This window comes from Euleptes europaea, chromosome 19, assembly GCF_029931775.1.
Source record: "Euleptes europaea isolate rEulEur1 chromosome 19, rEulEur1.hap1, whole genome shotgun sequence".
Lineage (NCBI taxonomy): Eukaryota > Metazoa > Chordata > Lepidosauria > Squamata > Sphaerodactylidae > Euleptes > Euleptes europaea.
Genome location: NC_079330.1, coordinates 12,858,073 through 12,871,797, shown reverse-complemented (window position 1 = coordinate 12,871,797; position 13,725 = coordinate 12,858,073). Strand labels below are relative to the sequence as shown.

At 47.0% G+C, this 13,725-nt stretch overlaps 1 protein-coding gene across 1 annotated transcript in view; it reads right to left on the bottom strand.

Annotated features, from left to right (window-relative positions):
* Nucleotides 1-13,725, bottom strand: part of AJAP1 (adherens junctions associated protein 1) — a 137,142-nt gene that overhangs the window by 17,074 nt on the left and 106,343 nt on the right. The window contains exons 4-5 of the mRNA XM_056864895.1: nt 7,026-7,268; nt 1,807-1,937 (exon numbers count right to left, since the gene is read on the bottom strand). Coding sequence (XP_056720873.1) covers nt 1,865-1,937; nt 7,026-7,268 — 316 coding nt within the window. The 3' untranslated portion in view covers nt 1,807-1,864. The remainder of the gene's footprint in view (nt 1-1,806; nt 1,938-7,025; nt 7,269-13,725) is intronic.

The following is a 13,725-nucleotide window of genomic DNA, read 5'->3' as shown; positions in this document are numbered from 1 at the left end:
CTCTGTAGTCTGAAGATCAGCCGTAATTCTGGGAGAACTCCATGCCCCACCAGGAGGATGGTAACCCTAGGCAGGTTCTATGGTATACCATAGAGTCTAGGAGAAATGGAAGGCCTAGAGCAGAGGTGTCGATTGAACTCAATTGTTACGAGGGCCGGATATGACATAAAGGTCACTTGGTCAGGCCGGGCCATGCCTCGCCAGCCCAGATCGAGAATGGGGGTGTGTGGTTGCTGCGGCATCTTGCGAGTAGGATAAGAGCTCTCCAGGGGCCAGATCCAGCCCATGGGCCTTATGTTTGACACCCCTGGCCTAGAGTCACATCACATCTCCAAAATGCCCCCTCCTTTCCCCAGGAACCACCCCTAAGGAATTTACCAAGCAGGATTTGGCAGCCCCAATTACACCATCTGCTTTTTAAAGTATTGTTACCTACCTCATACAAAGGCACGCATGCGCATGTGTGGTTCTTTCTTTTTTTTTTAACCAGGCCTCTCTCTTTAGACAAAAGGAGACATTTGATGGCTAATTACCGTATTAATTATTAATCCCCCCCTTCTAATCAACTCAAAGCAGCTTGAAGGAATAGCAGAACAGAAGAGAACAAGAAGAAATATCAAAGTCAACCAGTGCAATCGCTTAAATGAATAGGAAATCATAGTTCGTCGGGCATTAAATCACTGCGCAATCCATTCCAGCCCTGATGTGAGGGATGAGGGTCTGGTATAACTGTGATAATCCACATGGACATTCAGGGGAGGAATGCTCGGTAGCATCTGTGGAAAGTAGGCAAGGCCCTTATTGAGAGCTGCCAGCTCCAAGTTGGGAAATTCCTAGAGATTTGGGGGTAGACCCCGAGGAAGGCATGGTGTGGTAGGGTTGCCAGGTCCCTCTTCGCCGCCAGAGGGAGGTATTTGGGGCGGAGCCTGAGAAGGGCAGGGTTTGGGGATGGGAGGGACTTCAATGCCATAGAGTCCAAGGGTCAAAGCAGCCATTTTCTCCAGGTGAACTGATCTCTATCGGCTGGAGATCAGTTGTAATAACAGGAGATCTCCAGCTGCTACCTGGAGGTTGGCAACCCTATGGTTTGGCGAAGGGAGAGGCATCAGCTGGGTATAATGGCATTGAGTCCATCCTCCAAAAGAAGGCATTTTCTTCAGGGGAACTGATCTCTATCATCTGGAGATCAGTTGTAATTATGGGAGATCTCCAGGTAGGATTGCCAATCTCCAGTTGGTGGCTGGAGATCTCCCGCTATTACAACTGATGTCCAGGTGACAGAGATCTGTCCCCTGGAGAAAAATGGCTGCTTTGGCAATTGGACTCTATGGCATTGAAGTCTCTCCCCTCTCCAAACGTCGCCCTTCTCGGGTTGCCAGGTCCCTCTTCACTACCGGTGGGAGGTATTTGGGGTGGACCGTGAGGAGGGTGGGGTTTGGGGAGGGGAGGGACTTCAATGCCATAGAGTCCAATTGCCAAAGCAGCCATTTTCTCCAGGTGAACTGATCTCTATCGGCTGGAGATAAGCTGTAACAGCAGGAGATCTCCAGCTATTACCTGGAGGATGGCAACCCTATGCCCTCCTCAGGCTCCACCTCCAAAATCTCCAGGTATTTCCCAACCCGCAGCTCATAACCCTATCTGCAAACGTCACCTGGAGGCTGGCATCCCTACTGGTGCCAGCTGAGCTTGTGCATGCACACGAGGGCGATCTTGTCTCACAAACGTGCTCCCTAGGCAGATGGATCAGGGATTTGGGATTTTTTTCCTTTATTAAAAAAAAAGGGCTGAAGAGAAGGTACGTACCAGGAAATAGAACATGGCGTCTGCCCTGCCCCCAAGAAGTAAAACAGACTTCAGCCGGTCAGCAGGAGATTTCAAACCATTTCTCAGACACAAAGGCCACAGGAATTAGATGCCGATCGGAAGAGGAGGGTCTGCAGCGAGCAGAAAAAGGGACTTGCACGGGCCCATACGTGACATACAGGAAGCAAGCCTGCCTAGGTAGGCCTGCAGCCAAAAACCAGCTTTTATCATAGTGTATTTTGAGAGAGGGGGGAAATGAAGGTTAAAATAATGCTTTGCATGGGTGTATTGGTTTCTGCGCGAAAGGACTTGGTAAAGAGGAAAGAGGAACGGACCCCTCCCTGCCCCGATAAAATAAACTGTATTGGTGTATTAACAACAACAACAAAAACACTGAGATGTCTCGAATATAGGCCAAACTACAGGAAAGAAAGAAAGGAAGGAAGGAAGGAAGGAAGGAAGGAAGGAAGGAAGGAAGGAAGGAAGGAAGGAAGGAAGGAAGGAAGGAAGGAAGGAAGGAAGGAAGGAAGGAAGAAAGAAAGAAAGAAAGAAAGAAAGAAAGAAAGAAAGAAAGAAAGAAAGAAAGAAAGAAAGAAAGAAAGAAAGAAAGAAAGAAAGAAAGAAGAGATAGAGGAAGGAAGGAAGGAAGGAAGGAAGGAAGGAAGGAAGGAAGGAAGGAAGGAAGGAAGGAAGAAAGAAAGAAAGAAAGAAAGAAAGAAAGAAAGAAAGAAAGAAAGAAGAGATAGAGGAAGGAAGGAAGGAAGGAAGGAAGGAAGGAAGGAAGGAAGGAAGGAAGAAAGAAAGAAAGAAAGAAAGAAAGAAAGAAAGAAAGAAAGAAAGAAAGAAAGAAAGAAAGAAAGAAAGAAGAGATAGAGGAAGGAAGGAAGGAAGGAAGGAAGGAAGGAAGAAAGAAAGAAAGAAAGAAAGAAAGAAAGAAAGAAAGAAAGAAAGAAAGAAAGAAAGAAAGAAAGAAAGAAAGAAAGAAGGAAGGAAGGAAGGGAGAGATAGAGAAAGGAAGGAAGGAAGGAAGGAAGGAAGGAAGGAAGGAAGGAAGGAAGAAAGAAAGAAAAAGAAAGAAAGAAAGAAAGAAAGAAAGAAAGAAAGAAAGAAAGAAAGAAAGAAAGAAAGAAAGAAAGAAAGAAAGAAAGAAAGAAAGAAAGATTTCTCACTTGCTCCGGATTTTTCCACTTATCAAGTCTGGAGACCCAGGCACAGCATCCATGACATACACTTAAGGTTGCCAACCTCCAGGTACCAGCTGGCGATCTCCTGCTATTACAACTGATCTCCCGCCAATACAGATCAGTTCACCTGGAGAAAATGGCCGCTTGGGTAATTGGACTCTATGGCAATGAAGTCCCTCCCCTCCCCAAACTGCTTCCTCCTCAGGCTTCGCCCCCAAAATCTCCAGGTATTTCCCAACCCGGAACTGACAACCCTAGTTTGCAACCAAGTGTCAGGTTGCCAGCGCTAGGTTGGGAAACTCCTGGATATTTAGGGGTGGAGCGTGGGAAAGGTGGGGTTTAGTGATGGGAGGGACCTCAGTGGGGTATAATGCCACAAATGGGAGGGACCTCAGTGGGGTATAATGCCCTCCAAAGCTGCCATTTTCTCCAGGGGAACTCATCTCTGTAGTCTGGAGATCAATTGAAATCCTGGGAGATCTCTAGATCCCACCTGGAGGTTGGAAACCCTAGCTGAGAGGCTGTAGTACCCTACAGTTTTCATCAGTCCCAAAGCCTAATTTCCTTGGGGATAAATCTGGAAGGGTTGTGCGGAGACCAATAATGCCCAGCAAAGCATCACCTTAAGGCAAAAATCATATTTAAAAAAAAAAAAAAATTAGCAATGGACCCTGTCCAGCCAACGCGCACCTGCCAAGGAACAATACAGAAAGAGGAGCAAACACGGAAAAACAGCAACGTGGACGAGTTCTCCACAGTTCACAGAAAGGACGGGGACGCACACTTAACATATGTCTTTCAAATCGCCACCCCATGGCTGCCCCGGCATTGGTTGGCTGGGGCTCATGGTCAAAGATCACAAGCACAGACATTCAATGAAATGGTTTGAAAATCCTGGCCAATTATCGGTCTCCCAGGAAGCCCACCAGACATGGCCCTGAGCCAGCAGCCATAGCAGCCCCTCACAGATTTCCAGAGATTGCATTTTTTGAATGGTTTACTAACACCCCTGTTTTTGTGTGTGTTTTGGAGGTGGGGAGGGAGGGAAATTCTGCAGATACAGTGTCCTGTTTTCCTCATGCAGGTTAGTTCCAAAGTTTGGACCAGAACTAAAAGTTGGGTCACTAGGCTTGCGTTGGAAGATGCTGTTTTCTTTTTCTCGCATGCAGGCAGTTCTGGTTGAAAAATCACTGCACTGGCCATCAGTGAGAATTGTCCAGGTCTTCCCAAATTTTGCAAGATAGAGCTTCCTTGAGAGAGGGGGGGAATGGTCTCAGCATTTCCAAAACATGCAAACTTAACTAGCAATGACTCTTAACTCTTATATGCCAACTTTCTGTGCCACTTACGGACGAATCAAACCAGCTTACAATGACCTTCTCTTCCCCTTCCCACAACAGACACCCTGTGAGATAGGTGGGGTTGAGACAGCTCAATGCCATAGAGTCCAATTGCCAAAGCGGCCATTTCCTCCTGGTGAGCTGATCTCTATCTGCTAGAAATCACTTGTAATAGCAGGAGATCTCCAGCTAGTACCTCAAGGATGGCAGCCCTAGGCAGGTGAGGCTGAGAGAGCTCTAAGAGAGCTGTGACTAGCCCAAGGCCACTCAGCTGGCTTCATGTGTAGGAGTGGGGAAACCAACCCGGTTCACCAGATTAGAGTCCACTGCTCATGTGGAGGAGTGGGGAATCAAACCCAGTTCTTCAGATTAGTCCACCGCTCCAAACCACCACTCTTAATCACTACACTGTGCTGGCTCACACTGTAGTAATCAAGAAACCCACGTTACTTAGGACTTCAGATTTTATCAGTGAGATCTAATTGACACTTAGGGGTGCCAGCTCTTGGCTGGGAAATTCCTGGAGATTTCAGGGTGCACCCTAGGGTGGGCAGGGTTTGGGGAGGGGAGGAATCTCAATAGGGTTCCTCCAAATCAGTAACTTTCTCCAGGGGAACTGACCTTTGTGGTGTGCAGATCAGTTGTAATTCTGCGCCAATCATACTTCAAAGCTAGTCCGTAAATTGGACCTGAAAGCATGGAGAACGCTAAGGGACAGACATGGGGAAGCTGATAAACTGAAAGAAAGAGGACAGGGCTTCCTAAGTGATTCTTGGCATGAGCAATTAGTAGTGCTTCAATTAGAGAAGAACACAACCCATGGGATCTCAACCATAAGGCTTAGCCAAGGCACCCAAAATCAGGGCTAGGGGATGGTTCTAGAGAGGATCTAGTGGCTCCCTGGAGTACCAGCTGTCCTGAACTTAGGGAATCGTGATTGAAACACACACATACACATGGGTGCACAACACTAACAAAAACCTCAGAGCCCCCATGCAAACCGGCCCTTTGGAAGCAGACTGATATTTCATGGTGAACGAAAGCTACTTTGGCGAGAAGCAGCCTTTCATCGGACACATTTTCCATACAGACAACAGATAACGCAGATCCGTGGCCCCAAATCTCACCCGGACGTCTCTCCGGCCCTCCCCTATACAGAGGGTGATGCAATTTCAAGCCAGGCAGGACTCGGAAGAGTTTGTTTGTTTGCTTGTTACATGCACTCCCTTCTCACATTGATCAAATGGCGAAACTCAGCTTAGTTAAGACTTGCTGGACCAAACCTCTAGAGTAGGGTTGCCAGGTCCTTCTTTGCCACTGGCGGGAATTTTTTGGGGCTCAGACTGAGGAGGGTGGGGTTTGGGGAGGGGAGAGAGTTCAATGGTATTTCCCAACCTGGAGTTGGGAAATACCTGGAGATTTTTGTGGCAGTTTGGGGAAGGGAGGGACTTCAATGCCATAGAGTCCAATTGCCAAAGCGGCCATTTTCTCCAGGGGAACTGATCTCTATCGGCTGGAGATCAGTTGTAATAACGGGAGATCAGCTAGTATCTGGAGGTTGGCAACTCTACTCTAGAGTGAGATTTAGATAGGGAAGGTGGGAGGGAATCAGGTGACCACAGAGATCTTCAGCCAGGGAAGAAACAGGTCAGTGGTGAATCCCCCCCATTAAAATTTAGGCAACGTGTTAGAAGGTGGTATTTCCTCCCACCAAGGTCAAGTTCTGCAGAAAGAAATGGGTGTGGCCCACAGGGTGGTTGCCAAACTAAGGGTTAGGCCCATCATTACCACCACTCGAGGGTCACACAGAAAGGGTCACCTAGGGTTTGCCAGAAGTCTGAGTTGTATGAGATGGAATGGGAGGTGGGGAGGGGAGGTCTGTCCTCTGCTTGTTGGATCACTCATGGGATCCCCAAAAGCTGGTCTGAAGTTCCAGGAAGGACTTCCCCAACTTCACACCGAACTGCTCCTTTTTGAAGACTTGCCTTGTCTTTTGGAAATTCGATTTCAGTGGAGCGGCTGAGAGGGCATTTTCATGGTGGATTTAGAGTTGCCAATTTTCATGGTAGATTTAGAGTTGCCAATTGGTGAATTCCTGGAAATTTGGGTGTGAAGCATGGGGAGGGTGGGGGGAGAGGGAGGTTGGGAGGGGAGGGACCTCAGCGGGGTAAAATGTCATAGAGTCCACCCTCCAAAGAAGCCATTTTCCCCCCAATGGATTTGGAGATCAGTCATAATTCCAGGAGATCTCCAGGCCCCACCTGGAGGTTGGCAACCCTAATTGCCCGACCATTCTCCAAACAATGCCAAGCCTGAGAAAGGGGGGGGACGGGCCGATCACTGGACTCTTTTCACATAATCGGCAAACACGCATACAACAAGATGATCACATATGCTGAGAACTGTAATGTGGGTGCGTCTACACAATTACTGCCCAGGATATCATGATGACTTTCAACCCTAAATACATAAAAGACATGGGGTAGCAATCAATAAACTTCAGATCGTACACTATATTCCCCTTCTCCTTTAATTTTGCACCCTCTTGTACAGGCAAACACAATGTCTAAGCCACCTAGAACATACCCAGGGGGCAGATACATAAACAGAGACCAATCTCAGGGTCAGCAACAAAACCTCTTCAGCGTAAAAGGATTCAACTGCAGCCTGCAAGACCAAGCTGCGACGCCCTTACCTATTTCCGTTGAAGGATGTCTTATAATCCCCCGGAGGAAGTATCGTCTCCTCGGTATAGACTGGAACGGGCGTCCGAACGCACTCATGGGAGCACTGTAGCGTTTCGTTGTAGGCCGTGAATATGTCCAAGTTACTGGGCACTCTGGCCGGAGTGAAGTCCGTCAGGTTCTGACAACTCTCCTCCTGCTGGTTGATCTTGCGCTGGTGGCTGTTTCTCCTGGTATTCCCGCTTTGCGCGCAACTGGAAGGGAAGAGGAGGAGGGAAGTTAGAGCTGCGATGGCCGACCTGCGGCAGGTAGAGACTTCATGAGAGAGGGCTTCCTGGCAATTAGCCCCATTCCTCACCACCGCTTCAGAAGTCAGAGTGAATGGGGCGGGGGAGAGAAAGGAATTCTCTGGTGTAATGCCAGCGCATGACATAGAGTCGCCAACCTCCAGGAGATCTCCTGCTGTTGCAACTGATCTCCAGCCGATAGAGGTCAGTTCACCTGGGGAAAATGGCCGATTTGGCCATTGGACTCTATGGCATTGAAGTCCCTCCCCTCCCCAAACCCCACCCTCCTCAGGCTCCACCCCAAAAATGTCCAGGTATTTCCCAACTTGGGGATGACAACCTCGAGTTGCCAACCACCAGGTACTAGCCGGAGGTTTCCATTATAATTGATCTCCAGCCGATAGAAATCAGTTCCCCTGGAGAAAATGGCTGCTTTGCCAATTGGACTCTATGGCACTGAAGTCCCTCCCCTCCCCAAAGCCCGCCCTCCGCAGGCTCCGCCCCCAAAACCTCCCGCCGGCTACAAAGAGGGACCCTACGGCAACCGTGGCGTGACATCGCTTCTGGCCTGAAGACAGTTTTATGGATACTTTTCAGATTGCTCGGTGGCTCCTTTACTCCGCTTTTATGCCCGTGGCGTGTTTCGAGTGGCTTGTTCTTAATACTGTTAATATTGTTGATTGATGTTGTTGTTGTTTTGTGATATTGTTTTTACTTATGAGCGACCTCGAGCAGCTCTCTGGAGATGTGGCTCTTAAATTCCCCAAATAAATAAATAAATAAACAAACAAACAAACAAATAAAATCTCATTCCATTGCAAAGCATTGCCCCTTTAATGAGGATTGCTCCGACTTCAGGATATATATATATGGTTGGGAGAGGAAACAATTCAGATTCCCGTGAGAGGAAACTTTATTATCCCCCACTAATTATACCTGTGATTTCAAATTTAATTATCCTTCTCAAGTATCCGAGAAACATTGCCCTCAATCAAGCCATCAGGCGTGAGCTATATTTTATGCATGTATTTATTTATCTAGCATAATCAAATTTGAATTTTAAATGGGGGCTTTTTTATAATGAAGGGGAAATTGCTGATGTTAAGTGGGAAGTCCATGCGTGCGAGAAGAATTCGGAGCTTTGTGTTCGCAGCAGGATTTCAGCACGTTTTGTAGCCTCCAGTTCTCCCCCCTTTTTTATCCAGGAAGAAGAAGAGTTGGTTTTTATATGCCGACTTTCTCTGTCACTTAAGGGAGAATCAAACCGGCTTACAATCCCCTTCCCTTCCCCTCCCCACAACAGACACCCTGGGAGGTAGGTGGGGCTGAGAGAGAGTGACTTGCCCAAGGTCACCCAGCTGGCTTCATGTGTAGGAGTGGGGAAACCAATCCAGTTCACCAGATTAGCCTCCGCCGCTCATGTGGAGGAGTGGGGAATCAAACCCGGTTCTCCAGATTAGAGTCCACCGCTCCAAGCTGATCCCTGGTCTTCTTGCATTACCTTTGTGCCATGGAACTGCTTAACTTATAGGAGAAGCCCTTGACCAAGTTTGAGAAGCCCTGGGCAAGCAGTATAAGGATGTGAACGTATATAGGGGTGGGAAGAAATTACAATCCCCGGCAGGAAATGATATCACCAAGCACAGGGGCATTATTTCCTGTTAAGGAGAATTACAAGCCTCTCTGGTCTCAAAGTGCTCTTTGCTGCGGATAACCCCTGCCTGTTAAGGTTAAGGGGTTTCCCCCTTTTTTGGAATGGGGAGGACAGCCATCCACGGACACTCCCTCCCATTAGGGTTGCCAACCTCCAGGTTGCTTGGAAATTAGCACGGGATTATGGTACACAAATGCACATAAACAGGTAGTAAATAACAAATGTGTAATAAGTGCTGAAAAACAAGACAAGTGCAGAACATGAAAAATAAGCAACTAAGTATATACAAATTCACAGGTAAATATGAAACAGTCCTTGATATGTATCTGAAGGTAACATATTAAAAAAAGGGGGAGAACTGAGGGCTACAAAACATATTTAAATAATATGTTTAAATGTAGGATGTATTTTGGGGCTGAAGAAACTTATGTGTAATGGCAGTCTCCCATATCTTTGGATTTAAACCAATATTGGATATCCTGTGGAATTGATTATCTTGAAATCCAGAAGAGGACTGTTACCTTCAGATACATATCAAGGACTGTTTCATACTTACCTGTGAATTTGTATATACTTAGTTGCTTATTTTTCATGTTCTGCACTTGTCTTGTTTTTCAGCACTTATTACACACTTGTTATTTACTACCTGTTTATGTGCATTTGTGTACCAAAATCCCGTGCTAATTCCCAAACCTATTGGTACAGGCACGGAGGTGCCCTATTTTTTGTTGCTCAACCTCCAGGTTGTGGCTGGAGATCTCCTGCTATTACAACTGATCTCCAGCCGATAGAGAGATCAGCTGGAGATCAGCTGTAATAGCAGGAGATCTCCAGCTACTACCTGGAGGTTTGAATTCAAAACCAAAGCACAAGCAAAGTCAACCCAAAATAAGGCTACTATAATATAATATTGCTGTTTAGAAAAAATATATTGGAATCTCACGAACACAACCGCAGTTGAGAAATCAAGAATTTTACAAACTGGTCTATTATAGACCCAATGGTGCACTAGGAGTTACAAAGTAGTAAATATAGGCGTGAACGCTCAAATCATCTCAAGTCCATACATATAAAGTGCAACTATCAAGCAACGGAATCAAGTATAGTTCCATTTCATGTAAGACTTTCTCAAGCTTCTAGTCCTTCCGTGCAAGGTTCATTCATGAGACGAAGGAGTGTACCTTCCCTGTATGCGTTCACGCCTATATTTACTACTTTGTAACGCCTAGTGCGCCATTATATTGGGTCTATAATAGACCAGTTTGTAAAATTCTTGATTTCTCAACTGCGGTTGTGTGTGTGAGATCCCAATATATTTTTCTAAACAGCAATATTGTATCATAGTAGCCTTATTTTGGGTTGCCTTTGCTTGCGCTTTGGTTTTGAATTCAGAACTCCTGAGTAGCACTTGTTGCCGGTTTTTGACAAGTACCTGGAGGTTGGCAACCCTAGCCTGAGGACGGGTAACAAAGATGTTTCTTCCGATCTTTCTCCCAGAAAGCACCTGGATGACTGCAAGCCTGAGTAATGTGTGTAATTAACCTGCAGTGTTCAAAATATGAAAATTAGGCCACCTGGCTTTAGGGAACCGGTCTTTGGCAACCCTTGCGGTGAAGCTGATTAGGAGGCAGGAGGACAGAGGGAACATATTATTTGTCTTTTTGGTGGCCCACGGCATCTATAAAACTCTCCTCCAACATGACAGTTCAAAGGAATCAATTTTCTTCCTATCAGTTTTCTTCATTGTCCAACTTTCATACCCATACATAGTAATGGGGGGAATACTATGGCATGAAGTGACTTGATCTTGGTTGCCAGTATCACACCCTTATATTTAAAGGGTTGCTAATTCCACCCCCCTCCACACACACAATCTGCAGCAGTTTGGGGTAAGCCTAGCAGCTCCTCCTACTGGCTGCTTGCTAGCATGGCAAGCATCTCCAAACAGGAAGAATTGGTCCGCTGTCCTCCATAGCAGAACTGCCTTTAGAAACGGAATCTTGTTTTGTTCTTGTTTTGAAAGAGCTGCTTTCATTCTGCTCTAATTCCATTTAAAGGTTGGAACGTCAGGCCCACTGTGTTACGGGATTAAAAGACTAATCGTTCCCATTTATAGAACCGTCCCTGTTCATCGAAATAGGAACGTTACCTAATGTGATTAAAAGTTATAATCGTCCCCTGGAATTTTGAAAAGTTAGTTGCATTGTTTCACAACAGCGAAGTAATTTCCTTTTGTAATCGACATCGGTATGAAGCCTGCTCACGATTAAAGCGTTTCGTTGTTGTTGCAATGAAGTTAATGCTTTAAAAGATGTTTGATTGTCTAAATGTTTTGCTGTCAGCTGAACCGGGGAGCCTGATCTCTGATCCCCTTGCCTTCTTTTCCCCTACTTTCCTCTCCTTGCTCATGTCCTTATGAGCATATGTAGTTGATCCAAGCATATCAAGGTCAGCATTGTCTGCTTTGCCTGGCAGCAGCTCTCCAGATCCACAGGTGGTAGGGTTGCCAGGTCCCTCTTCACCATCAATGGGAGGTTTTTGGGGCGGAGCCTGAGGAGGGCGGGGTTTAGGGAGCGGAGGGACTTTGATGCCATAGAGTCCAATTGCTAAAGCGGTCTGTTTCTCCAGGTGAACTGATCTCTGTCGGCTGGAGATCAGTTGTAATAGCAGGAGATCTCCAGTTAGTCCCTGGAGTTTGGCAACCCTAACAGGTAGACATCTTTTTTATCACCTACTACCTGTCTCTTTTCATCTCCAGATGCCAGGATTGAACCTGGGACCTTCCGCATGCCAAGCATATACTCTAGCACAAAGCCACCGCCCCTTCCCAAATAATGAACACACATGAGCATGCCTTATCTTGAGACAAACTATTTTTTAAAAGTTATTTTACTGGTGTTATTTATAGTTCATCTTTCTCGCTTGGACTCAAGGTGGATTGCACAGAGTGAGTCAATGTAATCCACAGGGTAGGACATTCCGTAAACAATACAGTAGGGTAAGGGTTGTAAAACCCATCAGAAATCTAAACACAGAACTGACATTGGTATTTCCAGGTCAGTATCATCTATTCTGACTGACAGCAGCTTTCTGGGGTCTCACCCACCACCTATGACCGGACCGCTTTAACTGGTGATGCCTGGGATTGAACCTGGGACCTTCTGCATGCCAAGCAGATGCTCTGTCACTTGCCCACAGCCCCTCCTGCTCCTGTAGGCTAGGATGAGAGCCAACCATTTTTTATCCACTGCATTTTTATCGCTGTTCCTTCGAGGAACTCAGGGGGACAAATCTGGTTCTCCTTTCCCACATTTTATCTTCACAACAGCCTTGGGAAGTAGGCTAGGCTGCGGAAACAGCTCCAGCAGCCACGGACCACTGGGAGTGAGCTGGTGAGCATAACCTCTGCTTCTGAGCCATTAGGGTTGCCCACTCCAGGTTGGGAAATACCTGGAGATTTTGGGGGCAGAGCCTGAGGAGGACGGGGTTTGGAGAGGGGAGGGACTTCAATGCCATCGAGTCCAATGGCCAAAGTGGCCATTTTCTCCAGTGGTACCAATCTCTAACGGCTGGAGATCAGTTGTAATAGTGGGAGATCTCCAACTATCACCTGGAGGTTGGCAACCCCATGAATTGTAGCCCCATGAATTGTAGCTTGGCCTGCCTGATACCTGGGCAGTGTGTCCACTAGTTTTAGCTATTAGGGCCTTTGTGGCCGCACGAGCCGCAACTGGTATCACGTGGGTATTTCTGCTCATCTACAGGGAACGACTCTGAAGGCTCTGGCATTTTGAAAACTGCTAGCGCAGCTTTCTTAGGGATATTGAATTAGGGACTCCGCTGAGAAATGCCTTCGCAAAAGCAGAAGGTGTTTGGGAAATGCACGCTGGCTTCCAAATGAGCTTTGCTCTTTAATCCTTTTGGACAAAGCGGAGCGGGGATCTTTCCGAAACCCCTTTCCAATTTTCTCGCCGACTCTGTATCTGATCGGGCCCAATCGCCAGGAGGGGAGTCTCAGAACCACCCGGGCAAACGCTGCTGCAAAAATGCCTCGGATTGGAAGCGATTATTCAGCATGCTCAAGCTGACCCGAGACCTGTAAGCTGCCTGGGAGACAAGCAAAGCCACCCGGCCCTCTTTGCTCCCCGACTTCCCCCCAGAGCTGCCGGAGTATTATTACAGCTAGCAAAGCTGACCTCAAAGTAGGTCAATTTGACTAAAAAAACAGGGAAAGGCAGGAATGCCCAGAGCGGAGAAGTAACCTATTTAACTATATGCAGAGCTGATGCAAACGAAGAAAGGAGAGACGATGACCGGCCGAGCACAGGGAGTCTTGGAAACTCTGAGCAAGGGAAAAGGGCTGCTCCTTTTAAGAGTCTCAGAGCATGGGTGCTAAGCCCATGCGTAGGGTTGCCAACCTCCAGGTACTAGCTGGAGATCTCCCGCTATTAACACTGATCACCAGCCAATAGAGATCAGTTCCCCTGGAGAAAATGGCCGCTTTGGCCATTGGACTCTATGGCATTGAAGTCCCTCCCCTCCCCAAACACCACCCTCCTCAGGCACTGCCCCAAAAACCTCCCGCCGGTGGCTAAGAGGGACCTGGCAACCCTACCCATGTGCAGTCTAAGCCCATTCATTCTAACCCCCGTTTTGGTGCTGTGCATGTGTGTCCAGAGATCAGTAGCATAAAAGGGGAAAGATGCAAATGGAATACAAGAAGAAGAAGATGAAGAGATGGTTTTTATAAGCCAATTTTCTCTACCTTTT